The 23,016-nt window shown below is 40.5% G+C and overlaps 1 protein-coding gene across 1 annotated transcript in view; it reads right to left on the minus strand.

The window, feature by feature from the left end:
* The window catches only part of C5 (complement C5), a 95,130-nt gene that overhangs the window by 64,964 nt on the left and 7,150 nt on the right, over nt 1–23,016 (minus strand). The window contains exons 2-10 of the mRNA XM_055427781.2: nt 21,746–21,938; nt 19,051–19,213; nt 13,906–13,976; nt 12,515–12,606; nt 10,816–10,898; nt 8,444–8,534; nt 6,244–6,358; nt 4,335–4,461; nt 1,130–1,245 (exon numbers count right to left, since the gene is read on the minus strand). Coding sequence (XP_055283756.2) covers nt 1,130–1,245; nt 4,335–4,461; nt 6,244–6,358; nt 8,444–8,534; nt 10,816–10,898; nt 12,515–12,606; nt 13,906–13,976; nt 19,051–19,213; nt 21,746–21,938 — 1,051 coding nt within the window. The remainder of the gene's footprint in view (nt 1–1,129; nt 1,246–4,334; nt 4,462–6,243; nt 6,359–8,443; nt 8,535–10,815; nt 10,899–12,514; nt 12,607–13,905; nt 13,977–19,050; nt 19,214–21,745; nt 21,939–23,016) is intronic.

Raw genomic sequence — 23,016 nt, forward strand, 5'->3', positions numbered from 1 at the left:
AAGATAAATAAAATATATAATATACAGACATTTAAAAATAATAAATATATTCTATATAGTGACATATTTTATGATATTTTGTATATATTATATTAATATACTCTATACTAAATTATAAATTATCATATGCATTATATAGTAACACATTATATATTATTAAATGTGTTGTATATGTATTAAGAAGTTATAAGCATGTCCAAAGTTTGCTTGGAGTCTGGTAAATCTTTTTCTCTTAAAAGCCAGTGATCTACAGCTTTCTAAAGGATAGGGAATAAAAAGTTTCATTTTATAAATATGGTAAAACATAGTATGTATAATAGAGTATGTTTTATATAGTATATAATCAGATATAGAATACTAAATACAATAAACTATAATTACAAAGTCAGATAAATGTTTTAGCTCCATACTATCAGCATTTTAAAAGGAAAAGAGGAAGGAGAGACAATATTGAAAAGGAGGAAAAGAACAAAAACCAGAGCAAAAAGAGTCAGGGACAGACGGAAAGTGTCGAGGTGGAAAGGCCAGAGAAGAGCCGGAGAGACGCGCTCGGAAGGCGGGGACGCAGCCCCAGACCCGGGGGCACAGGGACAGACAGAGGGCTTGGCCTCAAGGGACAGTAGCTCTGTCTGAAGACTCCTGAAGAACGTGTTGCAAATGATTTTAAAAGTTAGTATGTTTTGACTACAGACACATGGAGTTTTATTTATAATACATATCGTTAATGTAAGGCTCGTTTAGGGAATGCCTAACACAGGCTCTCCTACTAAATACTGATATTGTCCTGAGGTTGATATTATTCCCAAGAGAGAAGCTGGCCAGCGATCTCCACTGCAGACTGCATCGTCAGAGAGGTAGGTTTCACGCAGAGTGAGTTAGATCCCCTGGAGAAGGAAATGGTAACCCACTCCAGTATTCTTGCCTGGAGAATCCCATGGACGGAGAAGCCTGGTAGGCTACAGTCCACGGGGTCGCAAAGAGTCGGACAGGACTGAGCGACTGAACGGAACGGAACGGAGTTCCCTCTGCGCTTTGCCTCTCCCTTATCCTTCCTCTGCTGGTCACCGCCCCGCCCTTACGTTTAGAGAAAGATAAGCACGTTCAGCAGTGCCCCCACCCCCAACCTAACCTTGACGGAATATGGAATCCCAGGCTTCACAAAGAGCGGAGTAGCGACCAAATTCAGTGTGTAGGGAGAAAGGACGTATTTGATGCCGGGAATTTCTGCTTCTTCAGAAAATCCACCTAAAGAAACGACGAAGCTTATTAGAAGTGCGCTGGTCTGTGTGGGGAGCTACGCTTGTCTCCGCGCGTCTCCACAGAGACACTCACTCGCTCACTCATTCACTCACTCGCTCACTCATTCGTTCACTCACTCATTCACTCATTCATTCACTCGCTCACTCATTCATTCATTCATTCACTCACTCACTCATTCACTCCATTCCTGTACTCACTCCTTTACCAACAGCAAGTAGACACGGATCTTGGCTCAGAGGGGCAGTGCAGACAAGAGTGTAAACCCTTCTCAGAAGTTTCCGAAGCCTTACGCTCGGGGCTTATGTGTAGAGATGGCCCTTGTGGAAGTAGAGCAATAGGATCGGACCGAGGAGAAATTTGAGGAGGGGACGCCACTTTTCGCCAGTTGCTTGAGTTTCATTTAAATACATAGAAGGCATTAAGGAGAGACGAAAGGGTCGGCCAGAGACTAAGTCTTACAGGGAGGTCATCTTTAGGGAGCAGGGATACGGAGAGAATTGGAGAAAACATAAAAAAAGACTTGAGGTAGAGAGAACCCAGAGGGTCTACCGGCAAGACAATAGTGTTGCTGCTGCTGAGTCACTTCAGTCGTGTCCAACTCTGTGTGACCCCATAGATGGAAGCCCACCAGGCTCCCCCGCCCCTGGGATTCTCCAGGCAAGAACACTGGAGTGGGTTGCCATTTCCTTCTCCAATGCATGAAGGTGAAAAGTGAAAGTGAAGTCACTTAGTCATGTCCGACTCTTCGCGACCCTATGTACTGCAGCCTACCAGGCTCCTCCGTCCATAGGATTTTCCAGGCAAGAGTACTGGAGTGGACAATAGTGTTAGCCTTCAGCTAAAGCTTACATATAATAAGTTACCAGAATAATACACAGAGCTCTAGCATCCCTAACTTCTTTCCAGGATTATACCCCGATACTCCCACATATGGGCTTCCCAGGTACCGCTCCTGGTAAGGAACCCACCGGCAAATGCAGGAGATGTAAGAGACATGGTTTTGAACCCTGGGTCAGGAAGAGCCCCTGGAGGAGGACATGGCAACCTACTCCAGTATTCTTGCCTTGAGAATCCCATGGACAGAGGAGCCTGGTGGGCTTTGGTGCGTGGGGTCACAAAGTGCTGGACACGACTGAAGTGACTTGGCACGCACACACGCACCCCTACATGTATATACTATGCTTCAGGCAGCAGAATAACCTGCTAATGCTCAAAGGCCACCCTTGGTATGTCCCCTCTCTGAAGAGGGCCCCACTTCACCCTGCCTGTCATCCCTTCCTCAGAACCCTACTAGTCTTTCAAGACAAGACCAGTCATCTTCAGGACACCTTTGCTGGTTGCTCAGCAGTCATCTAGGAACTCATCTTCTTCTGAAGGTCAGTAGCATTGAGCACTTTGCTTAGAGCACACATGGAATTCCTTCTTGTCAAAGAGTTCTTTATTTGTCTTAAAGCTGATGCGTGTTCGTAAGCCACTTGAGTACTGGAATTATGCATCATTAACATTTGTAAGCCTGCATATTTAGCAGCACTCTTTGCATATCTAATAAATATTGCTTAATATTTATTAAGCTCTATTTTAAATAGAGAAAAATAACAGTAAGAAAGAAACATTAAAACAATGTCAAAAATATAGAGAGGGCAGGGAGTCTAAAGTCATCATCATTCTCCTGCATCTTCTGAGCATCTGGTGTTTACAAAGTGCTCAATAAGTCTGTAATTACCCCAGTTCTTCATTCTGCTACCCTAGAAGGCCGAACGTAAAGACGTAGAAGGAGACTTAGGAAGCTTCTAGTATAACAGTCATTTTATTGAAAAAAATGGACTTAGTGTGTTTAAATTATTTGTTCCTGGTTGATTGGGGGTTCAATATAGACCTGCAAATATAAGGTCCATTAGTACTCAAGATATATCAGAAGTAAGACAAAGTAATCCAACTGGGAGCAATAATTATTAACTATTAAAACCATTGGAGTGAGGATTAAGAGTACTAGACAAGATATTAAGAATGCTAAGGAAAGAAAATAGGTGGTGAGGAGGAGAGGAAGAAGGGGGAAGATGGAGGGGGAGGAGGGGGAGGAGAGCTAGGAGGGAAGGGGTGAAGGGGAGGGGAGGGCAGGGGAAAGGGGGGAAGGAGAGGAGGTGCTGTTCCTAGTGCTCTGCGTATACTGACTCTTTCATTCCCACCATAACACTGAGCGGCATATACTATTATCGGATCCATGCTGGAAACATTGCCTCCAGTTTGGGAGAGAATTACTATTCCAGAAGAAAAGGGCTTTATGATGTACTTTGTTCAACTCCATCATCATACAACTAAGTGGATAAAACAGTGATAGAAGGGGTAACTTTTGTTTGTTTGGTACTTCACCAAATGTCTTTACACACATAATCTCTTTGATTTTGATTCCTCCTGGGTGAGAAAACTGAGGTGCCAGGTGTTCAAGCCAGACAGGCTGTGAGCCACTTGGACTGTTAAATGGGTGGGTGTCATCCCTTCTTGCCAATGAGACAGTAGAGACCCGGTGACGAGGGAGTGACAAGGCTACACTCCAATCCCAGTTTTAATGAAGTAAAAATAAAATTTAACTGTGAAAGGAAGTAAAATGTGAAAGACTGTAGTAATTATTTATACTTTTAATATGCTGTCTAATATTTCCCAAGAGAAAGTCCCTTCTCTGGTGCATGCTAAGTCGCTTCAGTCATGTCCAACTCTTTGTGACCACACGGACTGTAGCCCGCCAGGCTTCTCTCTCCATGGGATTCTCCAGGCAAGAATACTGGAGTGGGTTGACATGCCTTCCTCCAGGGGATCTTCTCTGGTGGCTCAGTGGTAAAGAATCTGCCTGCCGATGCAGGAGACACAGGAGCTGCTGGTTCAATCCCTGGGTCAGGAAGGTCCCCTGGAGAAGGAAATGGCATCCCACTCCAGTATTCTTGCCTGGAAAATTCCATGGACAGAGGAGCCTGGTGGGCTACAGTTCATGGAGTTGCAAAAGAGTCGGACACAACTTAGCAACTAAACAACAACAAATATTTGCCAAGAGAAAGTTTAAGAGGGAAAAACAAACTTACCTGTAGACTCTATGATTGTCACACCAATATAGAGGTACTTGTCGTCTAAATCTTTTAGACTTTCATAGGACAATTCTTTAACTGCTGTTTCAGAGTTAAATGTGACTTGAGCCATTCCGTTTATCAACTTTTTAAAGGGGGAAAATAAACAAGTTATTTCAGAGAAGAATTTATAAGGAAAAAATGAATAAAATGTGCCTTTACTAGCCTCTCAATCAAAGACAAAGAGGAAAGCTTTACCGTCACCACTAAAGCAAGTAACTGAGTCCACAGTTAAGCCCCGAGTGTTATCTTCTAATCTGTTTGTTTAGAATTATAGATGTGGAAGAATCTTAAACATCATTTGGTTCCACAGGGCTTTTCTGTACTAGCTGGCAAAGATGACTTCTTCCCATCACTGAGTCATCATCATCTTTCTAGGCCTCTCAGCTTGCTTTTGCTCTTAACTGAGAGTTTATGGGATTTTATATTTACTCTGTACTTTACTGCTTGCGTATTAAGACACTAATTTAAAAACGCGCAGTGGGTAATGGGATATAGGGTTATCGACGATGCGTGAGTCTCTCAGTGGTGTCCAACTCTGTGCCACCCCACAGACTGTAGCCTGTCAGGCTCCTCTGTCCATGGAATTCTTCAGGCAAGAAGACTGGAGTGGGTTGCCATCCCTTCTCCAGGGGATCTTCCCAACCCAGAGATCGAACCCCGGTCAGATTTTTACTGTCTGAGCCAGCAGTGAAGCATATGATGTTATTTAATTATTAAGCACAACAGTAAAATGGATTTTGCCTTATTTTTTCTTCTAAAATTGAGTATTTCGAGGCCAGGGATTTTTGTCTTATGTAGCTTTAAACCTCAGTGTTTAAAAACTTGGAGGTAAAAACTTGCATTAAAAAAGAGGCGTTTATATCTTAAATAAAACTGTACTTTGAAAGAGCAAGGGCTCAATGACTGATGATACAAGCTCTGTGAAAGTGCAGTAGTGAACAAAATGACATGAGCCCTTACCATCCACAGTGTGATGCAGAGAACGCTGAACTGGGGGAAAGGGCAACAGGGTACTGCTCCGAGCTCTAGCAAGCACTAGTCCTTAACTGTGGACCGATGACTTCTCAGTGAGTTCACTGTTAATTCATTCACTTACAGATTTTTATAGAGCACCTACAACATTTGCCAGCAACCAGGCTGGCTCTAGGCATATAGTGGGAATGATTCAGACCCCCAAAGAGTTTTGCATAGAGAACGATAAAGGAGGAACTAAAGCATTACTGATTGTAATGGCTGCTCAGCCTCAGCACTATGGACTTTTTGGACGGGGTAGTCCGTTGTTGGGGGCACTGCTCTGGAGGAGTCTCACAGCACTGGCCTCGACCCACTAAGTGCTTGTGGGACCCTCCTGCCCAGTTGTGACAGCCACACATGTCTCTGGACATTACCAAATGTCTCCTTGGGGGTAAAAATCACCCTTGGTTGAAAAGCACTGCAATATAAAGTGTGAGACACGCTCCACCGAGAGAGACTCAAGGCCTGAGCAGACAGGATGGGCGTTGATGTGGAGACAAAGAATGGGGCTGCGTGAGCCAGGCAGAGAAGAGGCAGGAGTGACCAAGGGAAAGGGCTTTCCACAGCCGCAGGAGCAGCTCTGCAAACACCTGGAGGCAAGAGGGACTGGGGTAAGTTTGAAAAAGTGGGGCAACCAGCGCAAGGGAGAAGAAAGGGAGAGATGGGTTGGCAGGGGGCTTGATGACAAGGAAACTGAACTTTATCCTCAGGATAGTGAGAAGTCAGTGGCAGGTTTTTAGGCTTCAACTTCCACACCCACAGGAAACAATCCAGTGGACTAGATGATACGGAAGTGACTCTCCAGCTCTAGCACTCATGACGGATCTTTAGGTACAAGTGAGCCTCTTACCGCTGTGCTTTGCATTGCTTTTTGCATCATTTCTTTTTGATTATCTTTTAAGTTGTCTCTTATTCCAAAAGAGATATAAACGTCAGCCTCATTGACGACTTTATTATAAAAATATCTGTCAAACAATCATACCATAAAATTGTTCTGCTAACACAGTTACAAATATAAAATCCAGATAAAATATAACAATTTAAAATCACATAAAGCATTTGACATACTTTAAAGTGCCTTTCCATCCACTATTACATTTCATCCTCATAAAACCACCATAATAAAGCCAAAGTACAGATTTTTGTTACTATGTGCTAGACGAAATAAACTGATCTGGAGGAGATCAGGAGTCAGCTCTGGGCCTCTCTCTTCAAAACACACCACTTCCTCAGTGATTTTGGTAACAGTGGAGAACTGCTCTTTATTTTCTTTTACACCTTTTAAAGCAGCATGCCCAGTCTCACAGTTATATAAATTCTTTTTAAAAACTCTAACTGTATATTTCCTTTTTTAGTTTAGAATTAAAATAGTGATAAAGAAAACTTTCTGTATAGTAAAGATGATAGCAAGATTTTACTTTCGTTATTCGTAGTTTGAACAAAAAATGTAAATCTCTCCATTAAAAGAAGTCCATTTCTACAATTCTCTGTCAAGTGAGTCTTTTACAGTGGCTTAGATTAAGTGCCTGGAGAAGGCAATGGCAAGCCACTCCAGTACTCTTGCCTAGAAAATCCCATGGATGGAGGAGCCTGGTGGGCTGCAGTCCGTGGGGTCGCTAAGGGTCGGACACGACTGAGCGACTTCACTTTCACTTTTCACTTTCACACATTGGAGGAGGAAATGGCAACCCACTCCAGTGTTCTTGCCTGGAGAATCCCAGGGACGGGGGAGCCTGGTGGGCTTCCGTCTATGGGGTCACACAGAGTCGGACACGACTGAAGTGACTTAGCAGCAGCAGCAGCAACAGATTAAGTGCCAAACACTCTATTTGAGGAATAAATGCTAGTAAGTGAGGCAGTATACATATGGTAGCATTTGAGGGCATGGGTTCTGGAACAAGAGAGACCATGTGATTTATTAGCTCTATGATCTTGGACAAATTACTTAACATTTATGTACCTTCTTTTTACTGTTTGTAATGTGGGGAAGCAATTGTATCTATCACATAGAATTTTGTACGATTAAATGAGCTCATACATACAGAATGCTTTGAAAAGTGCCTGACGTATCTAGTGATATAAATCGGTTATTGTTTTTAATAATTATATTAGGTCATTTTTAAATGGTAGGTTGCTTATAAAAATAACCCCAATTCTTCACCTCCCCATGTGTCTGCTGCCTTTGCAGCTCTTTGCCTGTAAAGGGTTTGAAGGGAGCCTGTTTCCTTCAGGCCGGTGCTGTAATTTGCTTTGGACAAAAGACTGTGGCGGAAGTGGTGGTGTGTTCGTCCCAAAGTGCAACCTCAAAAGGGCTTCATGCTCCCATTCTCCCTCTTTGAACGTTGCTGCTGCTGTAAGCTGCCCGTTGGTTGATGAGAAACACACACGGTCCAGTCATCCTTGCAGCTTCAGACAACTGCCAGTTAACTGTCAGGCATCTGAGTGAGACCTCACCAGACCAGCCAGCCCCCAGCTGACCTGCCAACTGCAGGCATGTGGGTGAGCCCCACTGACATCAGCCTGGCCCAGATAGCAGAACTGCCCAGCTGACTCATAAATAGTTGTGGTTTTAAGGCACTGGGTCCCAAAGTAATTATGCAGCATTAGCTGGCTGATGAAGCCATTAAAAATGATAAGAAGTTAAAGCTTCATATCTCAGTCCCAGTATCCTAAGGCATGCTGCTTCCTAAACATACACACTGAACTTACATTTTTAGGATTTTTTTTTTTTTTGGCTGGTGAATAATCAACCAGACTAAAATCGGAATCAGCTAAAATCAGTATGAGCAATTGAACTATAGGCATGATGTCTTCGCAGTGAGGTAGTTTCAAAGTCATGCCAGACAAGGCCACTAAATCACAGATCTCAGCGATACAGAAATGTATCATCTCACCACACAGCACACCTTAAACTTTCCCAATGTCATATGTCAATTATATCTCAATAAAACAGGGGGTAAAAATCAAAGATCTCACTCTGGGCAAATGTCACCAAAGTTAGCACTCAGTTTAACTGAAAAACCTGAAAACAAAACAAAAAACTTTCTTACCTTGCTTTTATAGTAATTTCAAAATTAGTAAAGTCCTTATAACCAATGAAATTACTTTCTGGTTCTATTGAGATAGAAAAATGTGGCAACACTGAAAATAAAAATCAAGAAGCAACGTTACCATTTGAATTAGTCTTAAAAGCATAGCAACCAACTGTATTTCTGGTGTAGCTGGATAAGCTGTGACATCAGCGCAGCATCCACATTGTCATTACTATCATCATCAACAGGGAAGCCTCTTGTTCTACCAATCAGAGGTTAGTTCATACGTGCTAGAAGAACTTTACTTATATTTTGATTTCAGCACTTATAGGCAATTGACTACTTCCTCCGCTAGAGGATGGGCTCTTTGAAACAAAAAAGACTGTTCTCTTTATTTTTGCGTGTCTCCTCCCTCACCCTTCTCATGAGCCACAAATACAGCATGTGCTCAACACATGTTTATTAAACTGAAAATAGGAAAAGAAATTTCTTGCTTGTTTAACATTTCCCTTTTTTGCCTAATAGATAAAATCCATCCAGTCTCCAAATTCCAACATAAAACTCTCACTTTGGTCAATAAGTGAGAGCTTACAATTAGCTACAAGAAAGAAGCTTCATGCAAAATTAAAAATTAGGGCAGAAAGGAAGGAGGGTTTTTTCCCTGTCTCTTTGGTATCCTGATTGCCCAAGAGAAAACAATTTCACCTGTCCAAAACAGCATGGTCTTCTCTTTGTTCTCACACAGCCTGTGTAGTAAGGTTTACAGATTCTATTATCCTGCACAACACTGAACAGAAATTGGGTGATTGTATGACCTTGATATTGCAGATAAAGGCTGTCACATGTGAGTCAGTGAGATGGGGTCAGATAGGGCTTATGTGTTTTCTAGATGGTGACAGGGCCTTCCCGTGTAACACAAACAGTAAAGAATCTGCCTGCAATGTGGGAAGAAACAGAAGTCAAAGAGCAATGCAGTCTGTTGCTCTGGGCTGCGTTCCTCTGTTATTAAAGATCAAGGCAGATATATTCTCTCCAAGGTATGAAGTAGAGGAAAATATTTCACCATTTCATCCAGTACCTGCTTCCCGTGTAGCCTGCACATGCCTACCAACAGGGATGCCCCCATGAACACGGCAGACAAACCTGCCCTCAATGAGCTTGCAGTGGGGCAGGGAAGACAAGAGCAAGCAAAGAATCACACAAATGCTTGAGACCGTTATGAAAGCTGGTATGTGCTCGTGAGCACAGGAAAGAGGCTTCAGGGAAAACGCCCCTGAATAAATGGCTTTTCAACCGAGACTTGAAGCTGAGTAGGAGCTGGCTAGGTAAGAGGGAGGGGGCTGTCGGCAGATCATATGCAAAGCCCCCATTACTGGAGTGGCATAAATGAGGCTGAGAAGGAGATGGGAATGAGGAGGCACTGGGGACTTCAATAATGAAATAACACGACAGTGAGAATATCTCCAAAGCAGAGATAACAACTGGGAGTTGAGGGTGGGTTTGCAGTAGTCCATGAGGGAGCCTGGTGATAAAATCGATGTGCGGCTGCAGATAATAAGAGGTGGACAAATTTTAAATATGTACAAGAAGCAGCAAAAATGCTTGGAGGAGAGCGGACCAGTCAGGGTTATATGTTATTTAGAGCCTATAATCTTTAAAGTTGAGCTTCATTATAGTAAATTTGTCTTGTCACTGTTTGTTAATTGTTAAAATTCACGTGTTTATTTGCCACATTATTATGAGTCTATTGGGGGAATTAAAAAATGACTTCAAGCAAAATAAAGTTAAATTTTATATCAGAGCACACAAATACTCAAGTAAACAACTGCAAGAAATGGAAAGGTTAAGTGGTTTATATGTTAATTATTAACCATTAATATGATTGATTTCAAAGTAAGAATATCTGATATTTTTGGGTCAATGTGTTAGGAATTTCTGAGTCAGAAGGAAAATAGCATTGGAGTAGGGATATGGAAATCCAAATGTGCCTGTTTTGTCATTAACAGGTTGTGATTAAGTGAGTAAATCACCTGTTAGTCTTACCAGGTTCCGTTCACCTCAACTCTGATTGTTTCTCCTAAAATCCTAATTCTGGAAAGGACCTGAACCAGTCAAGCTCCTCAGGGGGCTAGGTGTCTTGGAGCTCTATGGTGAGGAAGACAAGTCCAGAGGGTTGCTGTGCTTGTTCAAGGTTGACAAGGCAGCTACACCCAGAGCTTAGCATTCAGACAACGCCCACTCCTCCCACCGCCTCGGCCAGTACTTCTAACCATACCAGCAAGCAGCCTCATCTTCATCTGGGAGTGATTTTGCATTAAGTTCATTTGTGAAAAGAATTATTGCAAAAATCCTGACTCTGCACAGGTAAACTTTTAATCATCAGAAATTACCATATTCTTTAATTTCAAAATATGCGGTTCCAGTTGTTGAAAAGTCTTCTTTATATTTAGCTCGAATGGTCCACACGCCATATCTATGGAAGCAAAGATATTTAAAATTATGGAAGTCATGAAATGTGCCTGTTATGTTCAGGGGCTAGTGACACAAAAGTGATCAAAACAGACAAGACCTGTCCTCAGGAAATTTATAGTCTAGCGGGGACTAAAGGCAAGTAAATTAATAAAGAATTACTTGAAAACTTGAGATAAGTGCCATGAAGAAGATAAGTAAATGGAGGAGAGAGAAAAGAAAAAGGGAGAGAGGGACTGCATTCACTGTTGCATGCGAGACAGCCTCTTTGAACAGAGAACATTTAACCCATGTCCTGAAGAATGAGAGGAAGCCAGCTTTGCGAAGCTTTGCGAAGAGTAAGGTGAAGCACAATTTAAGCAGAGGGAACGACCTGTGAAAAGGTGCTGGGGTGGGAAGGAAATGGTCACAGGAGGCTATCACGGCTGATACATAACCTGGCATAATTTATCAGTTGGCACAAAATGAAGTTGGAGAAATGATAATAGTTATACAATAATTGGATCAGTTCTTTGCTATTATGGAATATTTTCAAGGAGGTACACAATTTTAAAATTACCCAAATTATGTAAATCCCCCAATTTAATCCAAATTTCTAGGAGATCTTCAGTACAGTGAATTAACCGTGAACTCTCTTCTAGAGGGCAGAGCAAAAACGGCCATAAGAAGATTTTAAAGTGATATTGCTGCTGCTGCTGCTGCTGCTGCTAAGTCACTTCAGTCGTGTCCAACTCTGTGTGACCCCATAGACGGAAGCCCACCAGGTTCCCCCGTCCCTGGGATTCTCCAGGCAAGAACACTGGAGTGGGTTGCCATTTCCTTCTCCAATGTGTGAAAGTGAAAAGTGAAAGTGAAGTCGCTCAGTCGTGTCTGACCCTTAGCGACCCCATGGACTGCAGCCCACCAGGCTCCTCCATCCATGGGATTTCTAGGCAACAGTACTGGAGTGGCTTGCCATTGCCTTCTCCGAAAGTTATATTGCAGTCATTTTTATATGCACTTATTCGTCCTCCTTTAAGTTTGTTGGAGGCAGGGACTATGTATTTTTTATTTCTATTTTAAAATTCTCATTCCATTGTACTTTGCATTTCCCAGGAATGTGTTCACTAAATTTTTTCACATTGGGTTCTGTTTAAACATGTTCTTAATCCTCTAGCATGAGACCAAATGGAGGAAATGACTTTACTAAGACCTTCCCTCTTGAAATCTGTCTTCTGTAGTCTGTGAAGTAAAGACTACAGAAGACCAATACTTTTATTGGTCATAGCGAGACATGGGACAGCACCAGTCTTTTAGACTGATAGTCTATTAGACTCCTTGAAGGGTGGAAGGCTGATGGTTCCACAAGAAAACGGCCTGGGGACTATTTTTTGCTTCTTCCAAATTTTAATTTCTGTACGTAGAGAAGACTGGTGAGAAGTATTGGGAGTGGTTTGTTTCTTTTGCCAGAACCTGAGCCTAGCTTCTCATTAGAGCTGAAAAGACTTTGCCCATCTTCATGTCTTTTCTCACTCTTTGTTAACACTAGGTGGCTCCCTTTGACTGGTTATCTACCTCACAACCAAAAGTTCCAGATGTGTTTTACAGAAAACTTTATTTTTAAAAAAAACTTTAAAATACTTAGGATTAGATGGAATCTTGAAGTCAGGAAAAGAAATAATTCCAGTATAATCATTTTCTTCTACCATGTCAACTTCTGATCCTTCGGGATCCTTTGAATAAAAACAGACAATTTCTAAGCATATAAATCACATTTTAAAAGTTAACTGATTACTTTGTCTTTGATTGACAGAAATATTTACTAACAAATATCCATGTCTTCAAATTAAATATGGAGGAGGAAAACCATTTAAATATTGTGAAAGACAAATACAGCTCATTTAAGGCATTTCCTCCTTATTTTGACTTTCTTCCATCTCCTGCCTCTCTTAAAACAACAAAAAAAGTAAATCAGCGTCTAGGGTACAGTAGTCTCAGTTTTCTAGAAGAGATTCAGCTCTCTATCGTGTGACTAAAAAATTAGAACTATGACAAAAACTGATGTTATAATGAACCAAATGATAGCTTACACACTTTATAGATACCGGAGTCTAAATTTTGTATGTGTTCATTTGGAACTTTCCAAAGCAAATATGCTGTAAAATTCATTTATTAGTTAGAAATTTCATAAGTTTACAGGTTATGTCAATAATTATCAACCACAATCTTGGAACACACTAATGCTTCTCAAATAATTCATTATAAAATAGTCAGATGTGAAAGTCTCATAATTTTCGTTGTTATAAAGGATTCAAAGTTATTCCTATACAGCCCTCTTTTTCACTCGTGTTCTGTTAAGATTTTTGGTTTTTTGGTTCCTTGAGTAGGAGAAAAAGGTGCTGCAATCTGCAGTGGGGGACCTACTGTTAATAGGTGAGCAGTTATTTCCTCACAAAAATTCATACGGTTTTGACGTGAACTGGGAAGACCATGGGAATTTATTGCACACATCTGGTATGTACATCATGGCTCATGAAAGCTGATAATTATTGATCTTTATCTCATGGAGTTAGCACCACTTTCCACGTGCTAGTGTGTGTTAGTTTCTCTAAACTCCGCAAGCATAAGTGCCACAGGCTGTAATTCTTTACCTTGTATTGTACAAATCAAAAATATCATACTTAATAGACATTCAACTAATTCTTAGTTGAATCGATGGATTAATTCATTAAGTTGAATTCTTAGTGATTGAGGGGTGATCTTTAAGAAATGTATCATGAAGGATGTGTTTAAATGATTTAATTCAAAACCATAACTTGTTGAGATTTTCATTTTCATGAGATTTTTACATATTGTAAAGGAATAAACCTACAACGTTATACACACAGAAGGTGTTCAATAACCATTTCTGAACATTGAATAAAGTAGTATGGTGTCAGGACAGAGTTATGGAGCAAAGTATCTTGTCCTGATGAAAATTTAAATAATTAAAATTTTTTATATAAAATTATTATTTAAATAAACATACTTACTATGAAAGTTAAGACAGTTTCTCTTTTGGCTGGCTTCAGGTCATCGTTCAGCGAATAAACTCTAACCTTTACTGTAAGAATAATTGATATCACCAATAACTTTGTGAAGCACAGTATTTTGGTATTTGCAATAATCATCCTTAAAAGAGATGAGCCTCATCTTAAAGATTCAATACATAATTATATATGAAAATTCGTATTTAAAAGAAAGAAAAAGTTAGCTTGTAAACAAATATATCACTAAAAATTTTTTCTTTTATTGAGAATCCTTTTCAGTTCAGTTCAGTTCAGTCACTCACTCATGTTCGACTCTTTCCAACCCCATGGACTGCAGCACGCCAGGCTTCCTGTCCATCACCAACTCACAGAGTTTGCTCTAATTCATGTCCATCAAGTCAGTGACGCCACTGAACCATTTCATCCTCTGTCGTCCCCTTCTTCTCCTGCCTTCAATCTTTCCCAGCACATCATTAAAAATTTTTTCTTTTAAAGTGAATCCTTTTGGATTCTTTTAAAGAGTTACTTCTAATGAATTTAAAGAACAGTTCACTTTATTAAAATGTATTTGCATATATCTTTTGGGGAACAAATACATAGTACAAAGTTAGTTATATCTGTAATTAGGCGAGTATTTGTAAAAAATTTCATAGTAGCAAAATAGTGATGTCTACCCTATGGTTATATTGAACTTAGTCATGTCCGACTCCTGCAACCCCATGGACTGTAGCCCATCAGGCTCCTCTGTCCATGAGGATTCTCCAGGCAAGAATACTGGAGCGGGTTACCATGCACTCCTCCAGGGGATCCTTCCAACCCAACCTGGGATTAAACCCAGGTCTCCTGCATTGCAGTCAGACTCTTTACTATCTGAGCCACCAGGGAAGCCCAAGTATACTGGAGTGGTTATACTGGGAGTATAATAAATCGTCTCAGAATTGAAGATTTTAATGAAAAATTAGGTGGTTTGTTTCAGACTATACACTCTTAGAACAAGGCCCCAAATTGTCTCTTATTGTTGCTAAGGATAGCCTTGAATTGTACAGTTTTGTCATATTTATTGAGCCAGATCCTACAATTATTCATTCATTGTTAAAAGAATAATGGCAGAGGGCTCAATAACAGTTAGTTCCCTTCCACTTCTTTCTGTCAAGTAATCGATCCCCACCTTTTAAACAAATGCATCTGCTTAGCTTTTAACTCTTAGCTGCTTGAACATGTTGGTTTAATTCCTTCCAATGACATATTATAATTTCTCTAGGGTTTTTCCTGGTGCTCAAACCATTTCATGGCCAAAACTTTAACCACAAAATAAAACTGAACTGGCATCATAAACCTTTTAAAGGGTCACTATTATGCAAAGCTCTACCTAAGAAGCCACATATTAAGCTCTCTAAAATTGATTTCACTAAGACCATAAGATCAAAATGAAACGCTCAGTAAATCCCTCTACCCTGCTGTCCCCTCACCCCTGTCTCTCCGCTTGAGTCCTCCCTCCTGCCTTAAGAACATACCTGGTCCAGCCCTGAGCATCATTGAGATGCTGCCGGAGGCAGTGTGCCACAAAATGAGTTTGGGCCCTAGAATTCAAAACTTTGGTTTCATTCCTATCTCTGCCACTTCCGAACGTGACCCAGATACAGGATACTTAATCCCTCTTACCCCTTAGGTCCCACATCTGTGACACAGGATGGCTAGTATCTGCTTCATGGCATGTGAGACTAAGTGAGACAAAGCTTTGCATAACCCAGTGCATAACAACTAGCGAATGAGTGCTTATTATTTTTATTATTTCTGTAGCTACTACTTGTCCACCTTCTAACTCAGTTTGTGCTGCGGCTGCTAAGTCGCTTCAGTCGTGTCCAACTCTGTGCGACCCCATAGATGGCAGCCCACCAGGCTCCCCCGTCCCTGGGATTCTCCAGGCAAGAACACTGGAGTGGGGTGCCATTGCCTTCTCCAATGCGTGAAAGTGACAAGTGAAAGTGAAGTCGCTCAGTCGTGTCCGACTCTTAGCGACCCCATGGACTGCAGCCCAGCAGGTTGTGCTAGGTTAGAAAATTAATCTTGTCTTCATAGCGATGGTATATCAAAGGCAAGTTCAATAAATGCTTTCTGTACCAAAGGTATAGCTTATAGACTTTTAAAATATATATTGAATGCCTTCTATGTGCGGACACTATGCTAGGCACCGAGAGAGGTGTCTAATCAGACGTGGAATTCCTCTAATGGAGTGAAGAGGCAAACACAAGATCCCACAAGTCACTGTAAAATTCCAGGGGTGGGAAATGCCACAAAGGACACTCCCCGCCTTTCGGAGGGTGACAGAGGGAGCTGTGAAGCAGAGAAGGCTGCCCTCTACGTGATGGCACAGAAGAGCTGAGCGCAAGTTTAGAAGGCAAGGAAGGTGCATGAATGTGCCAGGAAGAGCACACAGGCCTTACTACAGACAGGATAACAGTGTAAGAAAGCAACTGAAAAGAGGTCAGTTTGGCTGGTGTCCACGGGCGAGGGGCAGCATGGTGGTGACGAGGTAGGAGGGGAAGGCAGGACACAGGCTGTATGAAACTGGAAGGAGTTTGGTCAATATTCTGATATCCTTTATCCTTAAGAACAGCCCCATTTGTTATATCTTTATCAGAGTTTTACCATAAAAATATATAGTGTCTTCATCTTAGAATAGAATCTAAGCCTCTAGCCTAAAGATACTTATATGAAAAATCCCTCAAAGATCTTCAGATTAACTGTGAGGAATGGGACTTTACAGCTATAAATAGCAAGATGGGATTAATTTCTAAAAGAATTACTTTTCAGTAATTCTTTTTCTTCTGTGTAAGTAAGGCTTTGTGCTATTCCACAGCTTAAATGATAATGGAAAATATTTTCCTGCTGCTTCCTCTGGGGTAGGCAATGTTTGAAGTGCTTTATACATATGAATTCACTGAACTCTCACAGCAGCTCTGTGAGGTCAGTTCTATTACTATCTCCATTATGCAGATGAGGAAAACAGGACTCGGGAAGATTAACTCACACAAGGTCATGGAGCTAATAAGAGTCCCAACCGTAATTTGAACCCAGACAATTTGGCTCCAGAGTCTGCTGTTCACAACTATACTTCACTACCTCTCACTAATGAGTCAAAATTTAGAGGGAGGTGCTCTGGTTTTCTCTATGATCTATTCTAAGATAGAATAGGTCTTAGAGAGATCTTAGAGATCTTTCTATTCTAAGATGAAGACACTATATATTTTTATGGTAAAACTCTGATAAAGATATAACAAATGGGGCTGTTCTTAAGGGAAACCTTGAGAGCTAACAGAAGTCCCCGGGTCTGGGCATCAGGCTGCTTGATGGACAAAAATGAGGACCAGGGACTTGCCTGGAGGGCTAGTGGTTAAGACTGTATGCTTCCATCGCGAGGGACACAGGTTCAATCCCTGGTCAGGGAACTAAGGTCCTGCATGCCACGGGGCACGGCCAAAAATTAAACAAGAAAACAAAAAAAGATGAGAACCCTAAATGGTAAGCAGTGTCAACAAGACCCAATTAAAGAAGCGTCCTCTAATATGGGAGGAGGACAAGGGTGACAGTATATTTGTTTTGGGGTATGATGTTTAAAAAGGGCTCAAACGTTATGGCAGAGACTATCTCAGTGAACACCAGGTCATCTTCTTGGAGTCAATAGGTTGCTATTTTGGCAATGATAATATGTCCAAGCTGGAAGCGATACCCCAGCCTTTCCAGGCCTTTTCTTTCTGAGCCGGTCGTAACAGGAACTCCTGCTAAAAAGGTGACGGTGCAGGCCCGTCCCACTCCACACTGCCATCAGCATCAGTCAGCATGCAGCGAGTGCGTCCCACCTGATGCGCTCTCAACAAAACTGGCTGGTCCAGCCCCTAGTCCTCTTTCCTTCACCAATAAAGCCATTGCTGAAACTCCAGAACCTCCCCCTTCCATGTACAATTCTCTTATAATTCCATTCTGATTTGCTCAAAAGTTAATTTTGGCAACAGGGAGTGATGGAGGAATTGAAGATTTTGCAGGTACATGAACATATCTGGGCAGCATTCACACTTTTCTGTGTTTTGTTTTTCGTTCATTGGGAGTAAATCCAGCCATTCACCAATCAGGCTTTTGATTGGCTACCCTGTCCTTCCCACCTCTAACAGATAAACCACTAATAGGAAACAGTGTTCTAATAGGAACTTTCTTTAGGTAGGTCTCCTTAGAAAATTAATATCCATTTATTTATGTGACTTCACTTACTTTTTGCTGAAACATCTGACACCCTAGTGTTTGTTTTCTGAATTTCAAAATTAGCTACAAAGTAATAGAATGTTTTTATGATCGCTACTTTATAATAAATTATTTTCACATTGCCAAAATTATATTTGCAGTTACCTTTTATACTTGTCCAATAATAAAACCTAACACTACATCTCACAGTTCTTAAGTAGCTTTTCTCCTACATGGGGACAACTGACAGGGTCGATAATGTAACTGCTGGCTTTTGTGATTTCCATGTGAATCTAAGGTTTATATTTGAAATCTACATTTAAAACTAAATTCCATATAATTATTTAACAATTTCTGTGTGAATTTAAAATTAAAATTATATTTATAAGTGTAAAAATCACTGGGGATTGAGATTCTTTTAATGAAGTTGGAAACCTGTCTCCATTTAAGTTCAAGTGTTAAAGAGCCCACAGCGACACTGGCCTGTCATCTTATTCTGCGTTGTCCCTGTCCACCTTTGTTATCACAGTGATGGCGGCCTCATAGAATGAGCTTGGCAGTTTTCATGCTACTATATTTAAACAGAAACCAACAAGGACCTATTGTATAGCCCAGGGACCTCTGCTCAACAGTCTGTAACAACCTAAAAGGGAAAATAATTTGATACATGTATATGCACCAATGAATCACTTTGCTGTACACTTGAAACTAACACAGCTTTGTAAATCAATTTTACTCTGATGCAAAATAAAAATTAAAAATAAATAATTCTTCCCCACCTCCAAAGTTCAGTTTAAATAAATGCCATCATCAGTTATCTAGTTGCTCAAGCTTGAAGAAAACGAAGCTCTACAGTATAGTGGCAGTACCCATCCCACTACTCCCAAGAGAAAGAAGTATCTTATACTCTACCTGACTGGTGTGGCGTGTAAACAGGTTTGTCTGTATGAATGAAGAGGAATCCATTGTCATAGGTTATTGGCATTTTTTTTGCTTTCGAAAAATGCTTTGATATAACTTCCAAATACACATGTGAAACTGAGCTTTGTCTTTCAGACAACTGTTTGGGTTGTATCTGTAAAAGAAAATGTTGATGGGAAAGAGTATAATAATTTTAAAGTTATAAAACATGCTATTTAAAAAGTAGTATAGGAGCCAAAGTAGTAAATAAATTTTGCTCCAAACCCTTCAGTATCAAACATCATAATCAACATTCAGCTTTAAATACTTAAAATTTTTTTGGTTCTATGCTTCCCAAATTTTATACACATGTAGCCAAACTACTGCTATAAAAATGTTAGCCACTCAGTCGTGTCTGACTCTTTGTGACCCCATGGACTGTAGCCCACCAGGTTCCTCTGTCCATGGAATTCTCCAGGCAAGAATAGACCCAGGGAGCGAACCATCGAACCTGGGTCTCCTATACTGTGGGCAGATTCTTTAGCGTCTGAACCACAGCTCCCTAACAAGCTTCAACCTCTTTAGCTCGCTGGATTAGTCCATGTCCTGCGTTCTCTCCGTTCAACACCCTGACCGACGTTCAGGACACTGTACTATATTTATATCCTCTGTTCCCAAGGTTGTGCAGTACACTTTCCAGTTTGAGATAAAAGCTAATTAATACAACCAACCGTGTTGATGAGAGCACTGTGAACGTTTGGAAAAGCAGCAAGAATCTATAAAGATTCAGCACTCAGATTGCTTTGTGAGTATCTGAGTTTTTTCTCTACTTCAAGGAAATAGAAACTGTAGAACAAATGATTCGTTAAAGGTGTGACACATTATGAATAAGGCTTGCTGCTGCAAGTGGACCCAAGAAAAGACCTTGGCACAACATCAAACGATTAACAAGTAAAGATATATTGTAATGTTAAGATAAGTTTAAACGCTTAAGACATGCATCAGCTTTTATGATTTTCCCACCCTAATTTACTTTTCCAAATTAGCCGTCTAAGTTAGCACTGTTCAATAGAGCTTTCTGTGGTGAGGGAAATGTCCTATATCCATGCTGCTCAGTACATGCCATCTGTAGCTATTTAAATACTAGAAACGCGGCTAGTGTGAGTGATGAACTGAATTTTTTATATTGGTTACATTCGATTCATTTAAATTTAAAGATAACAGCCACATGTTTGTGGCTAATGGTAGCAGATAAAAGTGTCTTCTTTGGGGAAAGGAATTTTATTTCTTCATAAACTTAATAAGTGGACCTATTTGCTAAAAGGTTAGAGCACTTATCATCAAGGACATGAAGCAAAGAATTCCTACATTGGTTAGAATTTGTTTGGATCAGTGTTTCTGAAATTTGAGTAATATATAGACCCCTTTAAAGGAGAGAACATTCTGGAAGACTCTCAGTGTTGACTTTTTGTTATTTATAAAAATAAAGAAATATTTTCAGTACAGTGTTAAATACATACAGACCTAAAAGTCAGTATAATATTCTTGTGCTTATGACTTTTGTATAATTATAAAATCAAAACATTTATAAAATAAACTCAAAATGGTAAATATCAACGTAATTCTAACTTTCAGCTCTTTATAAAATTTCAAAGTTTAATCTCTTTTTAAAGAACTCACGTTAAAGAAACACTGGTCTAATAAGCCTCAGAGGCCCTTCCAAGTCTAGAAATCTTTGATTTTTTTGGTTCTTTCAGAATTTAAAACAATATTTTTCACTTGGATAAAGAAACAGTAAATATAAAAGTTATTTTTAGTTATCAGAGTTCTTAATAAGAAATGAATTATGAGAAATTCCTTAACCAAACTATACTACAATATCTTAATCCCTCAGTTGTGTCCAACTCTTTCTGACCCCATGGACTGTAGCCCACCAGGCTCTTCTGTCCATGAAATTCTCCAGGCAAGAATACCTGAGTGGGTTGCCATTCCCTTCTCCAGGGGATCTTCCCGACCCAGGGATTGAACTTTAGTCTCCTACACCGAAGGCAGATTCTTTACCGTCTGAGCCACCAGGAAAGCCCAATAGAAGGAAAATTTGTTTGATACAGGTATGGTTATACATGAGAGCTATTCACTTTAGTAATCAATAATTTATTAGTTTTAGAAGTTTTGATTGTAGGATATTGGAGTTTAAACAAACAAATGTTCAACAGCATCCATGGATTTTTGTAGGCAATGCACGACGGATCAATATGCGTGTTCATATTGCTCTGTTTCTTTGCATTACTAATTTTCACGGTGAACAAGTACTTTCCGTTCATTTCCAAATGTGTTCACGTTAGTGTTAGTCTCTCAGCCGTGTCTGACTCCTTGCAACCCCGTGGACTGTAGCCCATCAGGCGCCTCTGTCCAGGAGGATACTGGAGTGAGTTGCCATTTCTTTCTCCATATGTTCACATTAGGACAGCTTTATTTTCCAATCAGAATGTTAAAGTTTCCATACACTACTCAAAAAGCAGATACATCTCTCCTGTTGAGAATTCTCTTTTTCACCCATATCATCATTAGCGACTGACATCATCTAGGATCACACAGTGGCAGCTCGGTATAAACTATACAATCTCTGTTAACAGTATTCAGACTGGGCACACATTTTATTGGGAATATTCTGTATGTATAAAGAAACCGAAGGATAAATACATACTGTTAAGGTAGCAGAATTTTGGAATTTATTTTCTGTGGATAAAGTAACATGCCCTGAAGAGTAAGTAACTTTTTTGTCAGGAAAGCTTTTGATTGAGACTATTGCATCAAATTCCTCAGTGTATCCATAAACTTGAATTACAACATTTTCAGATGCTCCAACACGGAATACTTTTGGTGCTGAAATAACATACCTGTTGAAATACGAAAGAAAAGGATCAGTGTATTTATATGACATTTTTGTTATATTTCTGACTTTTTATCTCACTTGATAGATTACATTTACAATTGGCACTTTCTCTCAACTTGAAATGATATTTTTAAATTAACATTTATTTGCCATCTATAATCATTTCAGCCCAGTTTCCAAGAAAAAATAGCTTGGAATTAAGACTTTAGAAATAGAGCTGGTGATTTTGTTAACCTCTAGAAAGGTAGTGATAGCACCTTCTCTGAGCTTCTGCAGCGAAGGAAAACTTTTAATGATAAATAGGTTCAATATTTTTGCCCAGCGCAGAAGCAAGCAATATAGGTCCCAGAGATTGAATTCCAGCTCTGACATCTGCTGGCTGAGTGCCCATGGTAAAGTCACTAAACTTCTCTGAAGAGTTAAATAATATACCTTAAAATTACCTTTTTATTGTTTACCCACTAAATCGTGTCTGACTCTCTGCAACCTCATAGACTATAGCCCACCAGTCTTCTCTGTCCATGGGATTTCCCAGGCAAGAATACTGGGGTGGGTTTTGCCATATTCTACTCCAAGGGATTGTCCCAAACCAGGGACTAAACCCATGTCTCCTGCATTGGCAGGCTGATGTTTTACCGCTGAGCCAGCACAGAAGCCCAATCACCTTCTTTACCAGGGTGCTAAGGATGAACTGAACTGAAGGATGAAATAAGAATATCTATCTGAAAGCAGCTAGCATGCTTCAGTTCAGTTCAGTTCAGTCGTTCAGTTGTGACCGACTCTTTGCAACCCCATGAATCGCAGCACGCCAGGCCTCCTTGTCCATCACCAACTCCCGGAGTTCACTCAAACTCATGTCCATCGAGTCGGTGATGCCATCCAGCTATCTCATTCTCTGTCGTCCCCTTCTCCTCCCGCCCCCAATCCCTCCCAGCATCAGAGTCTTTTCCAATGAGTCAGCTCTTCACATCAGGTGGCCAAAGTATTGGGAGTTTCAGCTTCAGCATCAGTCCTTCCAATGAACACCCAGGACTGATCTCCTTTAGAATGGACTGGTTGGATCTCCTTGCAGTCCAAGGGAC

The sequence above is a fragment of the Moschus berezovskii genome, chromosome 7 (genome assembly GCF_049115385.1).
Source record: "Moschus berezovskii isolate FMDL1 chromosome 7, NW_MosBer_1.0, whole genome shotgun sequence".
Lineage (NCBI taxonomy): Eukaryota > Metazoa > Chordata > Mammalia > Artiodactyla > Moschidae > Moschus > Moschus berezovskii.